This window comes from Nannospalax galili, unplaced genomic scaffold, assembly GCF_000622305.1.
Source record: "Nannospalax galili isolate Female #2095 unplaced genomic scaffold, S.galili_v1.0 scaffold856, whole genome shotgun sequence".
Lineage (NCBI taxonomy): Eukaryota > Metazoa > Chordata > Mammalia > Rodentia > Spalacidae > Nannospalax > Nannospalax galili.
Window position 1 is genome coordinate 1,052,744 of NW_008339573.1, and position 15,223 is coordinate 1,067,966.

Sequence of the window (15,223 nt, forward strand, 5' to 3'; positions counted from 1 at the left end):
GCCCTCGGAGGTCAGAAGAGGCTGTCAGATCCCCTGGGACTGGAGTTACGGACAGTTGTTAGCTGCCATGTAGCTGCTGGGATTCGAACCCTGGTCTTCTGCACGAACAGTCAGTGTTCTTAACCGCTGAGCCATCTCTCCAGCCCTTATTTCTTTTTAAGACAGGGTCTCCCTGTAGCCCCAGCTGGTGGGGAACTCACTATGTAGACCAGACGGGACTCAAACTCACAGAGATCCTTCTGCCTCTGCCTCCCAAGTGCTGGGATTAAAGGCATGAGCCACCGTGCCCAGCTATCTTTTACTTTTTGTTGTATGTAATTTATTAATTTTTTTTTAGAACTTTTAAAAACATTTATTTATTTTATGTGTATGCGTGTATTGCCTGCTTGTAGGTAAGTGCACCTGTGTCGTGCAATGCCAACATTGGTCAAAAGAGGCTGTTGGATCTCCTTGGACTGGAGTTATGGACAGTTGTTAGCTGCCATGTGGGTGCTGGGATTTGAACCCAGGTCTTCTGCAAGAACAACCAGTGTTCTCTCCAGCCCTGTTGTATGTAATTTATTATTACATTTATTTATTTTATGTATGTATGACTGGGGATGGGTTAAGTGCTGCAGCATGTATGTGGTGGTCAGAGGACAACCTGTGGGAGTTGCTTCTTTCTTTCTACCATGTGAATCTAAGCTCAGGTGGTGAGGCTTGTCAGCAAATGCATTTACCTACTAAACCTTACCAGCCTTGTTTCTTTGTTTTTGTTATTTTTAGACAGAGTCTGCCTGTAAGCCCCAGCTGGCTTGGAACTTGCTATGTAGACTAGGTTAGCCTCAATCTCACAGAGATCTGCCTGCCTCTGTCTGCCTCTGCCTCCTAAGTGCTAGTATTAAAGGCATAAGCCACCTCACCTGGCTGTTTGTTGAAACAGGGTCTCATGTATCCCAGGCTGGCTCATTTTGTAGCTGAGGATGACTTTGAACTTCTGATCCTCCTGTTCCTGCTTCCTGATGGGATAACAGATGATGGGATAAAAGATGAGTTCCACTATGCCTGGTTTTATACAGTGCTGACAATTGAACCTAGGGCTTCCTGCTTGCTAGGCAAACACTCTGTAAACTGACCTACATTCCCAGACCCATAATTCTTTATTTCTAATTTCAGGACCCTTGGATTCTTCAGGACCTCATGAAGTACAGTTAGTTGGGAAGTAAGTTCTATTGTTAAGTGATCTGCATGCAAAGCCTTTTAGTACTGATCACAGGGATTTTATTCTATATGAACTCTGCAGAATATAAAATATTTTACTTTGGATATTAATGGGCTTGGAGCCCTAGATTCTGACTTGATGGTTTAACAATTTTCCAGTTCTAAATACTACTGTGAAATGAAGGCTATTCTTTTTTTTTTTAATCTTTTTTTTTTTCATTATAAAACATGCTGTTTATTGATCATTCGCTTTTCTACAAAACACAAACAGAACTGAACAACATATCCAGACTGACTAGCCCTTGCAAGATAGGAAGAGCCCTGGAGAGAGAGAGTGAGAGAGAGACAGAGAGTCAGTGACAGAGAGATGAGAGAGACAGACAGAGGGAGAGAATTTTTTAAATCTTTTTGAGGCAGGGTCTCCTGGCAAGGCTATTCTTTTTAATCATTATACACAAAATTATCTTTTTAAAGAAAATTAAGGGCCAGGTGTGGTGGTGCATGCCATTAATCCTAGTACTCAGGAGGCAGGGGCAGGCAGATTTTTGTGAGTTCAAGGCCAGCCTGGTCTACATAGTGAGTTCCAGGTCAGCTGGGGCTACAGGGAGACCCTGTCTCAAAAAGACACACAGAAAAAAGGAAAATGCTATACCACACTTATGCTAGGACTTCTGTTTGCATGTGAAGAGGGCTATATCTTGGTGACTAGGGTACAGGGTCTGGAAAGAGAATGTCTGGATTCTGATGGCTTAGTACTTCACCAGCTATGACTGGTAAGTTTATTACATCTCACTTTTTTAAATTCATAATAGGAAGATAACAATAACACTTTTAAAGAATGGCTATTTCAAAGATTAATTAAAAATGTGAGCATAGGCTAGAGTGAGACCCTATCTAAAAAAAACAACAAGAACAAAATAACAAACACATATAATGAACCCCAACCAGAGGCAGGCATTATGATCTACATCTATAATCTAAGCACTTGGGTGGCAGAAGCAGTTCACAAGTTCCAGTCCAGCCTTAGCTATATAACAAGTCTTAGGTCAGCTTGGTCTATGTGAGATGCTGTCTAAACACACACCCCCCCCCCAAAAAAAGAAAAAAGAAATTGTATATCTAGCACATACCAAGCATTTTATGTTTGTTGTTTAAACTTTATGGATTATGTCCTGGACATCCTGAAATATTTAGTCAGGGTATGTGCATAGAATAAAAACTGACTGCTGGGCATGGTGGCGCACACCTTTAATCCCTGCACTTGGGAGGCAGAGGCAGGCGGATGTCTGTGAGTTCAAGGCCAGCCTGGTCTCCATAGTGAGTTCCAGGCCAGCTAGGGCTGCAGGGAGACCCTGTCTTTAAAAAGACCAAAAAAGCCGGGCGTGGTGGTGCACACCTGTAGTCCCAGCACTTGGGAGGCAGAGGCAGGCGGATGTCTGTGAGTTCAAGGCCAGCCTGGTCTCCATAGTGAGTTCCAGGCCAGCTGGGGCTGCAGGGGGACCCTGTCTCAAAAAGACCAAAAACAAAACAAAACAAAACAAAACAAACGATAATGCACATGTGTAACCTCAGTGCAACCCATTTAAAACTTGTGTTAAGTGCCACTTTACTGTAAAGAAAGCTAAAGAACACTTTCTATGCCAGTCTTTATTAATGCATGTGAAAATTTCATTTGTTTTTCTATTCATATTCTCTGTGAATTGATTTTCCTTTTATTTATTATTATTTTCCTCCTCTTTTATTTTCCTATTTTATTAGGTAGAGTCTCATTCTAGCCCAGGCTGGCCTCAGACTCATAAGGATCCTCCTACCTTTGTCTTCTGGTGCAGGGATTATAGTTGTGAACCACTATATCCAGCTTTAAACTACTTTAAATGTGCCGCCCTGTATAGACTAGGTGAAATTTTGGTAGGGAGGATAGAAATTCATTTAAAAAATAGCCTCCCATAGTCAATGCTAGAACATTACTAAATTATAAACTGTATCTACATAAGAGGTAAGACAAGAGTTGGGGTGTAGCTCAGTGGTGGACTGTTTGCCTAGTATGTGCAAGGCCCTGGGTTCTACCCTAGTACCAAAAAGGAAAAAAAGATGCAAAACAAACTCATTTTTGGTACATATTTATATATCTAGTTATGCAGGTGAAATGAGGGCCTCTTCCCCAGGGTGTCTCTTGAGATTTACCACAGAAAACATCCTACATATTGTTATTAGAAGAGACAAATCACCTAACTAGGGCTTCTGGGATAGAAGAAAGGAAAAACTGCGCTACCCCCTACCACTGAAGCAGAACCAAGCTGCATTGGGATTACCTGACTAGTGGTCTGTTTGAATCTGCAGGAATCATCCCCAGGACCTTATGAAAGGTATCCCAGTAAGTAGACTCTCCTTTTTATCTTGGGACTTGTTTCTCAGGTGAGAGGCAGAGGGTTTCTAACTCTCTCATGTGGCTTAAGGATACTGGATGCTTTCAACAAACAATGTCTTTTAGGTACAGCTTCTTTGTAGTACTCCAAATGCTTTGGACCATGGCCACAGAAGGAAAGATGCAACATACAGCATATCAGCAAATAAAGAAAATGTGAGTGTTTAATAGAAACCTAGATATATTCATTTTATTCCTTTGAAGGAACAGCTCATTTGTGTCATGAAACCCCAAACTGTTCATACCACAGTATGCTAGACAAGTAAATTGCATTACTGTAACCAAAAAGTTATTTGTTTTCTCTTTTTGTTCTTAAGGCTTAACCCTAGGACAGAAACCTATCTCTAAGTCTTCTGTAGCAAGTCATCAGTTACGTTCAGTTAATGAGTTTAAGGACAAAAACAGCAGTTATTATCATGTAAATAATTGTTTTAAGTTTATCATTGTGTTTGAGTGCAGGGGCATGGGTACGATGATGCACAAAGAAGACAACTTGTTACTTTGTTTTTTTTTTGTTGTTGTTGTTGTTTGTTTTTGGTCTTTTTCCCTATAGCCCCAGCTGGCCTGGAACTTGATATGTAGACCAGTGTGGCCACAGTCTCGCAGAGATCTGCCTGCTTCTGCCTCCCTAGTGCTGAGATTAAAGGTGTGCACCACCACACTCAGTAAGAGGGACAACTTTTGGAAGTTGGTTCTCTCCTTCCCTCATGGGTTCTGGGTTCCAGGGATGGAAGTCAGGTCATCAGGTTTTTGTGGCAAGTGCTTTAACCTCCTGAGCCATCATCCTGGCCCTAAATAGATTTTTTTTTTTTTTTGTGGTGGTGCATGTCAGTTGTATATGCTGAAGTAGTGAAGGCAGGAGGATCATGAGTTTGAGGCCAGCCTGGGCTAAATCTTTCATATATATTTCTATCTATCTATCTATCTATCTATCTATCTATCTATCTATCTATCATCTATATATCTATCTATCTCACATATTATGCACACATGCGAACACACATGTACACAGTAATAAATATTTAAAAAAAAATAATACAGTTTTAGCTGGGCGTGGTGGTGCATGCCTTTAATCCCAGCACTCAGGAGGCAGAGGCAGGCGGATCTCTGTGAATTCAAGGACAGGCTGGGCTACATAGCTCCCGGACAGCTGGGGCTACAGGGAGACCTTGTCTCAAAAAAACCAAAAAAAAAAAAAAAAAATAATAGAGTTTTACTAAATATTGATAACTTAATGTAACTTGTTCACAGATTGCTTTATTTCTTTTTTTGCTTTTGGTGCTAAAGACTGAACCTAACTCCTCTCTCAAACCTATGCTCTATCACTAAGGTATACACTGACCTCAAGTGTAGTGCTTTTTTGTTTGTTTCTTTGTTTTGTTCTGTGGGAATTGAACCTAGGATCTCAGTGGATACTAGAAAAGCTACATTCCCAGTCTACCAGCTCCCTTTTTGTTTTTAACACAGGATCTTAGTAAGTTTCCCAGACTGGCCTTAAACTTGATCTATAGTCCAGGCATGTCTTAAACTTATGATCTTCTTTCAGCTTCCTAAATATATGGGTTTATATTACAGACTTGTACCACCAGGCCCTTCTAACCTTTTGTCTTTTTTTTTTTTTTTTTTCACTCCTGGGACTTGAACCTTGTTCATGCAGAGCAAGAGCTCTTAACACCAAGCTGTGTGCCTAGCCCTCTTTTTGCTTTTTAAGATACACTTTCATCAAGTTACCCAGGCTGGCCTTGAACTTGCAATCCTCTAGCTCCAGTATCCTGAGTAGCTGAGATTACGGGCTTGTATCACCTGTAAATTTCTTTTTGTTTTTTTTTTTGGCTTTTTGAGACAGGGTCTCTTTGTAGCCCCAGCTGTCCCAGAACTCACTATGTAGACCAGGCAGGCCTCGAACTCACAAAGATCCACCTGCCTTTGCCTTCAAAGTGCTGGGATTAAAGGCGTGCGCCACCACGCCCAGCCTCCTGTAGATTTCTTAATTTGTTTTGGTCTTTTGGAGGCAGGGTCTCCCTGTAGTCCCAGCTGTCCTAGAACTCACAGAGATCTGCCTACCTCTGCCTCCTGAGTGCTGGAATTAAAGGCTTGTGCCATCACGCCCAGCTCAAAAAAATTCTTTTAATGATTTATGTATTTTTGTTTATACAAATGTTTTGATGGCCAAAGACCATGTGGGCGCTAGGAATCGAACCCAGGTCCTCTGGAAGAACAGCATGTGCTCTGTTAATCCCTGAACTACCTCTCCAGCCTCCCACCCCAATTTTTTACTACATTTATTTACTCTGTTTGGGGGGCAGATGTGTGGGCATGCGTGTGTGGCACCACATGCATGTGGAGGTCAGAGGACAAATTTGTGGTGTCGGTTCTGACCTTTCACTGTGATGGTACTCAGGTTGCCAGGCTTGGGCTTTACCTGCTGAATCATATCCCCAGTCCTGTTACTGCCCTTTCTGATATCTTTTTAAAAATAACTTCTGTTGGGGCTGGAGAGATGGCTCAGTGGTTAACACTGGCTGTTCTTACAGTTCGAATCCCAGCACCCACATGGCAGCTAACAACTCTCTGAAACTCCAGTTCTGAAACAGCTTCTTCTGTCCTTGGGTATTGTAGACACAGGGTGCACTTACCTACATGCATGCAGGCAATACATGCATACACATAAAATAAAAATAATAAAATTTAAAAAATAATAAATATTTTTTAATATCCCTTTATAATCACTTTCTTTAAATTTTTGTTGTTTTGGTTTTTGACAGGGTCTCCTTAGTCCCAGGCTGCTTGGAAGTCACTATGTGGACCAGGCTTGCCTTGATCTCACAGAGGGCTGGGATTAAAGGCTCATGCCACCATGCCCAACACTTTTTTTTTTTTTTTTTTTGGTCTTTTTGAGATGTCTTCCTGTAGCCCCAGCTGACCTGGAACTCACTATGTAGACCAGGCTGGCCTCGAACTCATGGAGATCCACCTGTCTCTGTCTCCTGAGTGCTGGGATTAAAGATGTGCACCACCATGCTAGGCCCAGCACTTTCTTTACATTTTCAAAAATTTATTTTTATTTTATGTGTATGAGTGTTTTGCCTGCATCTAAGTGTAACTGTGTCATGCAATGCCTATGGAGGCCATAAGAGGGTGTCAGATCCTCTGGAACTGGAGTTAAGGTGGGTTATTAGCCACCATATGGGTGCTAGGAACTGAACCTGGGTCCTCTAGGAGAGTAGCCGGTGATCTTAACCACTGAGCCATCTCTCCAGCCCCTGTAATCATTTTCTAATATTTCACAGTCTCTTTCCAAACAGGCTTTTTTTCATTTCTTTCCGTTTGTTTGTGATCATAAAATTTGTGACCTCCAAAGCAAATCTGTCATACATCAAATCCAAACCATTATTGATATTTTCAGGATATACATTTAATGATTACATTTAATGTGTTTCGTGAGAGTTCTTCATACCTTGTTCAGATGCAGTGTTTTGGGCACACTCATTGATTTTTGTTCCTCTAGCCAATGCAGTTTTTCTTCTGCAGGTTAATACTACTCTGGAGTGGCAGGTACCTGGGACCCTGAGGTTTCAAAGCAGACCAGGAGATCCTCTTGTGTCTCCCCTTTCAGTGCTGGTGAGTCGTTGAGTAGGTACCATGAGCTGTAGAATAGTCCTTTGACTTCTCGGCTGGTTTAGGTGGGAAAGGGTTAGACCTTTTGAGCAGGGAAGAAGAGGAGCTATAAGTCCTCTGTTTTTTATTTGTTTAAATTATAGGCAGATAATTTTTTTTCTTAGGCCTTTGGTTCCTTCTGCCTTTTTTTTTTTTTTTTTTTTTTTTTCTTGTCCTTTTTAGGTTTTTGAAACAAGGTCTCCATAGCTCAGGCTAGCATGGAATTCACTATATAGTCCACGCTGTCCTCAAATCTATAGTAGCCCTCCTGCCTCAACCCCCTGAGTGCTAGAATAACAAGTGTGTGCCACTATGCCTACCTACTTCTTTTTTTTTAATTTTTGGTCTTTTTGAGACAAGGTCTCCCTATAGTCCCAGCTGGCCTGGAACTCACTATATAGACCAGGCTAGCCTTGAACTCAGAGAGATCTGCCTGCTTCTACCTCCCGAGTGCTGAGATTAAAGGCTTGGGCCACCACAGCCAGCTTTTCTTTTTCCTTTTAAGTGAGGCTTCATTGTGTTTAGGATAGCCTTGAACTCCTTCACTCAAGCTGCCCTGTCTGAGTCTGCAGTCCTGCTGTTACAGGTTTGTGCCACTACACCTAGCTTTCCTAAGAGTTCTGCAGTTTTAATTCTTACATTTAGATTTTTAGTATATTTTCATTCAGTCAATTTTTGTATGTGATTTAAAAGAAGTATCCTAAATAAGTTATTTTTTTTTCCTTTTTGAAAATTTAATTTTGTTTCTTTTATTGAGACAGGATTTGAATATATAGTTCAGGCTTGCCTCAGACACACAATCCTTTTGTCTCAGCCTCTTGAGCACTGGGATTATAGGCATGTGCTTCCACATTCAGCCCTAAAAAGGTTTTAATCCTGTCAATTTAATTGACAGGACAATAGAAATTTGGTGGAAAATGAAATGAAATATCTGGGCAGTCCCATTACTACAGTTCCAAAACTGGTTAAAAATCTAAAGCTAGAAGATCAAGAAGAGATTTCAGATGAACTGATGGAATTTTCTCTGGAAGATCAAGAAGGTACCAAGGTACAGTGTTCTGATAATATTTTTCCTTTTTAATTTATTTTTTGTAAGTGTCTATGTGTGTGCATGTATATGGATGGTACATATATGGAAGTCAGAGAACAACTTGTGGCAATTGATTCTTTCCTTCCACTATGTAGATCACAGGGATCCAACTCAGGTTGTCAGGCTTGGTGGCAAGTTCCCTTACTGATTCATTGCACTAACCTGAGTTTTGTTTTGTTTTTAAACAGGATCTCACTATATAGTCCAGACTGTTGCTGACCTTGTTATTTAGCCCAGGATGGCTTTAACTAGCAATCCTCCTGCCTCAGCCTCCTGAGTACTGGGATTACAAGTATGTACTACCTGTGTTATCATACCCATTTTTCTGCATTCTTTTTGGTTGTTTGTTTGAGACATTTTCTCACTATGAAGCCCAGGCTGTCCTAGAACTCACTATGTATTCCAGGCTGGTCTGGAACTCATGACAATCCTTCTGACAGAGTTTTCTAAGTGCTAGAATTATAAGCATGAGTCACCACTCCTAGCTTCTGCATTCTTTTTTTCTTTTCTCTCTCTCTCTCTCTCTCTCTCTCTCTCTCTTTCTTTCTTTCTTTGCCCTTGCAGGTCTGGAACTCTCTATATAGACCAAGCTGGCCCTGAGCTTATAGAGTTCCATCTGCCTCTGCCTGCTGAGTACTGGGATTACAGGCATACATCATAATACCCAGCCTCTTCATTCATTCTTGAGTTAACAGTTAATATTGTATGCTTAATGTGCTGCAGCTACTGTACTAAATGTTAGTTCTTGCCAGGTGTGGTGATGCATGCCTTAAATCCTAGCACTTGGGAGGCAGGGTCAGGCAGAGGTAAGCTAATCTCTGTAAGTTCCAGCTGGGGCTATAGGGAGACTTGGTGTCCTTTTTAAAAAATTTTTTTTTAATTGAATTTTTGTGTATTTAATAAATAAAATCATCTTTATACTCCTTTCTTCTTTGGCACCCTCCTATAGCCGCTCCCCGCTCCACTGGAGTTCATATATTCTGTCATTTGTGTTAGGGCCTATCATGTAGAGTTAGTGTCCCCAGATGTCCTTCAGTGCAAGTTCATCTACTGGGATTTAGTCAGCCTATCTAGAGTCCCTTTTTTAAGAAGATCAGCTCTTCCTCACCCAGCAGTAATCAGCTGCCAGTAGCTCTGAGACTAAGATTGGGGCCTGCTGTTTATTTCCATGGTTCTAGGTTGGGTTTTTGTCTGCCTAAGACTGCATGGGTCTTGTGCATGCTGACACAATTACTGTAGGTTTGTATGAGAAGGGTCCCAGACACCTGAAGGACTATTTCCATATGGTCATGCATCTCCTCCCTAGCTCTTACAATCTTTCTGTCCCCTCTACCACAAAGGTCCTCGAGTCCTGGGTGGGTAGATTTTATTATAGAAATCCTGGGACCCACACTCTGCAAACTCTTATTCTCTGCATTTTAGCCATTTGTGACCTTTTGAGTTCCTGGCCCTCTGTTGCATGAGGGAGCTTCATTGATGAGAGTTGAAAGATGCATTAGTGTTCTCTTCATCCCTTGTTCTATGTTCCTTGGGCCTTAGGTGTAGAGGTTGTATTCTAGATGTACACTTAGACTTGGGCAGTTCACAGACAATCTGTGTGTGTAACCACTTGTGGAACTCTGTAATTATCTCTGTCTCTTGCAAAAGAAGCTTCTTTGATGGGTAGTGACTGGGATACTTCTCTATAAAGTTAAATATCCATATTTTGCATATAGTAAGAAATTATATTTGTCTAGAGATGTGACAGACTTGGAGTTTTCTCCTAGATCTCTGACCTCTCCAGCTATGTGTATTTGGACAGTTTACAGTACCACACTTGAGTTTTCTCCCACTGAGTGGGCTTTAAGTCCACTTAGGTACCTGTTGATTACCTCCAAGATAAAAATGCCACTAATGCACCAATGTCGTTTGCTGTGATGGTCTTTGATGTGGTTTTTAGGCCTTGAAGCTGTGGTTTTTAGGCCTTGAAGCTGGGATTGGACCATCGATTGATGTTATCCCTTAGCAGCTTGTGTAGCGCTCCCCAAAGCTATGAGAGCTAGGCTTCACAGGAGGTGGCTTCCAGGTCAGTCCCAGCTCCATTGCTTCAAATCCTATGTTCAAAGTATGTCCTGTCTTCAGCAATAGGGTGTTACCTTCAAGTTCTGGAAGGCTATCAAGGGCTGTGATAATAGCCTATGTAATTTTGGGAGTCTCTTGGACTACCATGGCCAACAACTCAAAGGAAGGTTTCTCCTGTCTGGATGTTTCTTGTTATGTAGTCCTCAACTGAGACTTAATGTCTTAAAAAAAAGATCAGCTAGCTACTTTGGACAGCCTAGAATGTATAGGAAGTTTGAGTCCTGCCTGGGTTACATATGAGACTTTGTCTCCCCAAAATAAAGTCTTTAGACTAAGGTGGATAGTGATGGAGATGCAGTAAATTGAGTTACTATCAATATAATCTGGTGTAAGTGATGTGTCCAGAACAAAGGCAAAGGATGAAGTAGACCTAGATGATTTTGCAGATATCTTAAAATGCATTTGTTTTTCTCCTTTTATACTTTCCATATTGCTATGAGATAGTCTGAAGCTGCTTGTGTCTTGTAGGATATGCATTGATATCCCAGAGATAATTTCTAAGATAGTTAGCATTTGTGAATAAGTTTCATTTGTCTGAAACAAATATGGATAAAGGTACCTTCCAAATTTATTCCTTTAATAGAAGCAAAACTGTCTAGGGGGACAGAGGTAACTAATGAGAGTGGGGAAGGTGAGAAAAGGGAGAGTAGGAGGTATGGGAGAGAGTAGGAGGTATGGGAGAGAGTAGGAGGTAAGGGAGAGAGTAGGAGGTATGGGTGAGAGTAGGAGGTATGGGGAGGAATATGTTCAACACATAATATATACTTGTACATAAACTTAAAAAGGCAATAAAAATAATTTATGTCCCAGGGTTGGTGGCTCATATAATTCCAGTACTTGGTAGGCCGAGGCAGGAGGGTTGCCTCAGTTTTGAAATCAGCCAGGACTATGGAGTGAGACTTTGTCTCAACAAACAAAATGAATAAAATAAATGTAAGTAGTTACTTAATTTTACAAAGCAAATATGATACTGAGTTAGACCACTCGGATTCAGGTTCTCATTCTTTTATTAGTGTTATGAAAACCACTATAGGCCTCAGTTTTTCATTCATAAAACTGAGAGCAGGGCCAGGGAGATGGCTCAGTAGACAAAGAGCTTGCCAAAGAAGCAAGAGGACCAGAGTTTTTGTCCTCAGAACCTATGTGAATAATGGCTGCTCTCACCTGTAATTCCAGCCCTAGGAGGGAAAGCTGGCTAGCTAGACTACCTGAACCAGCAAGCTCTCAGCAAGTTCTCAGTTCACTTTAGTTATTTTTTAATTTTTATTTATTATTTTTATTTTATGTGTATGAGTGTATTGCTTGCCTGTGGATAGGTGTACCTATATTGTGCACTGCTCAAGGTCAGAAGAAGAAGTTGAATTCCCCTAGAACTAGAGTTATGGGTGGTTGTTAGCCACCATGTGGGTGCTGGGAATTGAACCTGTGTCCTTTGCAAGAGCAGCCAGTACTCTTAACTACTGAGCCATCTCTCCAGCCCTCGGTTCACTTAGAGACCATGGTTCAGTGAATAAGGTAATCAGCAATGGAGGAAGGCGCCTGGTATTTGCCTCATGCCTCCATATGCATGCACATACATGCCACTTGCATACACATTCACACAGACTACATACATGAACACAAAATAAATAAAATGGAGAATATAATAAACCGTTGAATTGTATTTATGATAACATTTTAAAGACAGTTTGTATAATAAGTATTAAAAGAAGTTTGTATAATACCAGTACTCAGGAGGTTGAGACAGGGGATTATAGAGGTTCTCCTGGACTACATAGTGAGACCCCACCTTAAAAAATAATGGGTCGGGCCTTGGAGAGATGGCTCAGAGGTTAAGAGCTCTGACTACTCTTGCCGAGGAGCTGGGTTTGATTCCTGCATTCACATGGCAACAACTGTTCGTAACTCCAGTTCCGGGAGATCTGACACCTTCTTCTGACTTCCAAGGGCATTGCACAACACTGGGTACACTTAACACACATGCAGGAAATATACTCATACACATAAAATAATAACAATAACAACAATAGGTCAAGGGCTATGTGTGGCGGCAAGGGCCTTTAATCCCAGCACTAGGGAGGCAGAGACAAGTAGATATCTGTGAGTTCAAGGCCAGACTGGTCTACATAGTGAGTTCCAGCCCAGCTGGGGCTACAGGGAGACCCTGTCTCAAAAAAAAAAACAAAAAAAATCAGGTCAGCTGGACTTGATAGTACATACTAAAGGAGGCAGTAAGACCAGGAGATCAAGGCCAGCCTCAGCTACCTAATGAATTTGAAACTAGTCTAGGCTACATGAGACATTTTTTCAAAAGACAAGGAGCCAATGAGATGGCTTAGTGGGTAAAAGCATTTTTTTTGGGGGAGGGAGGGATGTCCTTTTGAGACAGGGTCTCCCTGTAGCCTCAGCTGTCCTGGAACTCACTATGTAGACCAGGCTGGCCTCGCCTGCCTCTGCCTCCTAAGTACTAGGATTAAAGGCGTGCGCCACCATGCTCGGCTGGGAAAAGCACTTGTATTCTATTAAATGAATAAATGTGAACAATGCCTTTATCCATATTTATTCCATACAAATGAAATTTATTTCGAATGCTAAATACCTCAAAAACTACATTTGGGATATTAATAAGTATCCTACAAGGCACTAGCCTGATGACCTTAGTTTGATCTCTGAAACCCATGTATCTGTAAGCCCAGCACTGCTACAGGGAGATGAGGCAGAGGCAGGAGAACTACCAGGAAGCTTGCAGACTAGCTAGTCTGGAGTCTACAGTACAGCAGAAACAAGAGAAACCCTGCCTCAACAAAGTGGAAAGAGAAGACTGATACCTGAAAGTTGTCCTCTGACCTCCATACATGCTGCAGAAGGTGTATGCTCACAGAAACACACATGTACAGAGAGAGACAGAGAATGGGAGAGAGGAAAGGAGGGAGGGAGAGAGAGAGGAGGGAGGGAAAGATAGAGAATATTAAGCAAAGATGAAAGAAAAAACCCTAAAAAATCAAAATAAAGCAATAATAAAATATAATAAAACCATCAGGACATGGTAGCATATATTCATACCACCAAGGTAGTAAAGGCAGGAAGATCATGAGTTCCAGGCCACCCTGGGCTTCACAGTGAGACCCTTTCTCAGAAAACAAACCAAAAAACAAAAAGAAAAGCAACTACTGAAAAGCTTAGCTCTTTACCCCTACCCTCCTTAAAAAAATCTAGGGGTCAGAGGACCAGAATTCATCTCCCAACACCCATATCAGGCAGGTATTTTGGGTAATAAAATTAACATTGTACAGGCCAAGCCTGGTGGTGCATGCCTTTAATCCCAGCACAGGAGGAGGGGGGCGGAATTCTGTGAGTTCAAAGCCAAACAAACCCAATAAAAAATATAGGTAATTTGTAATCTCACAGGTGACTGATAGTTGTTAACACCTGAAGGATAGTCTTGTAAACATTGTTCCTTAAATATATGTATTTTTTCTGTTATTTAAGTGGTATCACAGGTCCAGAATGTAGTTCAGTGAGAGAGAGAGTACCTGCCTAGCATATAGGAGGCCCTGGTTTCATTCCTACCATTGTAAAAATGGGGGGAAAAGTATAATACAAAGTACATATTTTTTCTTTTTTTTTGATCTTTTTTGAGACGGGGTCTCCCTATAGCCCCAGCTGTCCTAGAACTCACTATATAGACCAGGCTGGCCTTGAACTCACAGAGATCCACCTGCCTCTGCCTCCCGAGCATATTTTCTAACTTAATCACATTATCGTTTATTTCTGAGCCAATGAAATTGATCTACAACATCTTTTTAAAAAAATATTTTTATTATTTTTATTTATATGAGTATATTGCCTGCATGTATGTGAGTGCATCCATGTCATGCAATGCTGTGGAGGTCAGAAGAGGGCTTCGGATTCCCCTGGAACTGGAGTTAAGGATGGTTTGTAGCTGCCATGTGGGTGCTGGGAATCGAACCTGGGTTCTCTGCAAGAGCAGTTAGTGCTCTTAACTGCTCAGCCATCTCTCCAGCCCCTACAACATATCTTTTATTGTGTGTTAGTAATCATTAACCAAGCCCCTATTTATTTATTTATTTATTTATTTATTTATTTATTATTTTCAGACAGTCTGGCTAGCCTGGAACTTGGTATGTAGTCCAGGGTAGCCTTGAACACTCAGGGTCTGTCTCTGTCCCCCAAGTGCTAGACTAAAGGTGTGTGCTACTATGCCTGGCCTCCAACTCATATCTTTAATCTATTTGGGAAATGAGTAGATTATAAAATCAAAGGGTATTCATATTGGTTTTTGTTTTGTTGAGACAAGGAGCCTTGTAGCCTAGGTGTCTGGCTGTGTAGTCCTAAAATGAACTCCTGATCCAATACTTCTGGAGTCTGTAATTGTAGGAGTAGCTCACCATACCCTGCTCTTCATATTGTTAATGAGCCTTTTATTTCCAATCCTCTGGTTTTAAAATCTTTATTATTGGGGCTAGAGAGTTAGCTCAGGGGTTAAGAACACTTGCTACTTTTGCAGAAGACCTGGATCCAGTTCCAGGGGATCTGACACCCTCTTCTGGCCTCTGCAGGCTCTTATATGGAGGCAAAGCACACATTTCATCTATTTTTTTTTTTTAATTTTATAAAATAAAAACAAGTAAAAAAAATTTTGGGGGGATCTTTTTAATACAGGGTCTCTCTGTAGCCCCAGCTGTCCTGGAACTCACCATGTAGACCAG

At 41.3% G+C, this 15,223-nt stretch overlaps 1 protein-coding gene across 6 annotated transcripts in view; it reads left to right on the top strand.

The window, feature by feature from the left end:
• Positions 1 to 15,223, top strand: part of Cdc25c (cell division cycle 25C) — a 34,187-nt gene that overhangs the window by 5,558 nt on the left and 13,406 nt on the right. For all 6 annotated transcript variants that reach the window (XM_029564113.1, XM_029564114.1, XM_029564118.1 and 3 more), the window contains exons 4-8: positions 1,156 to 1,201; positions 3,541 to 3,574; positions 3,692 to 3,781; positions 7,157 to 7,246; positions 8,178 to 8,330. In XM_029564113.1, the coding sequence (XP_029419973.1) occupies positions 1,156 to 1,201; positions 3,541 to 3,574; positions 3,692 to 3,781; positions 7,157 to 7,246; positions 8,178 to 8,330 (413 nt within the window). The remainder of the gene's footprint in view (positions 1 to 1,155; positions 1,202 to 3,540; positions 3,575 to 3,691; positions 3,782 to 7,156; positions 7,247 to 8,177; positions 8,331 to 15,223) is intronic.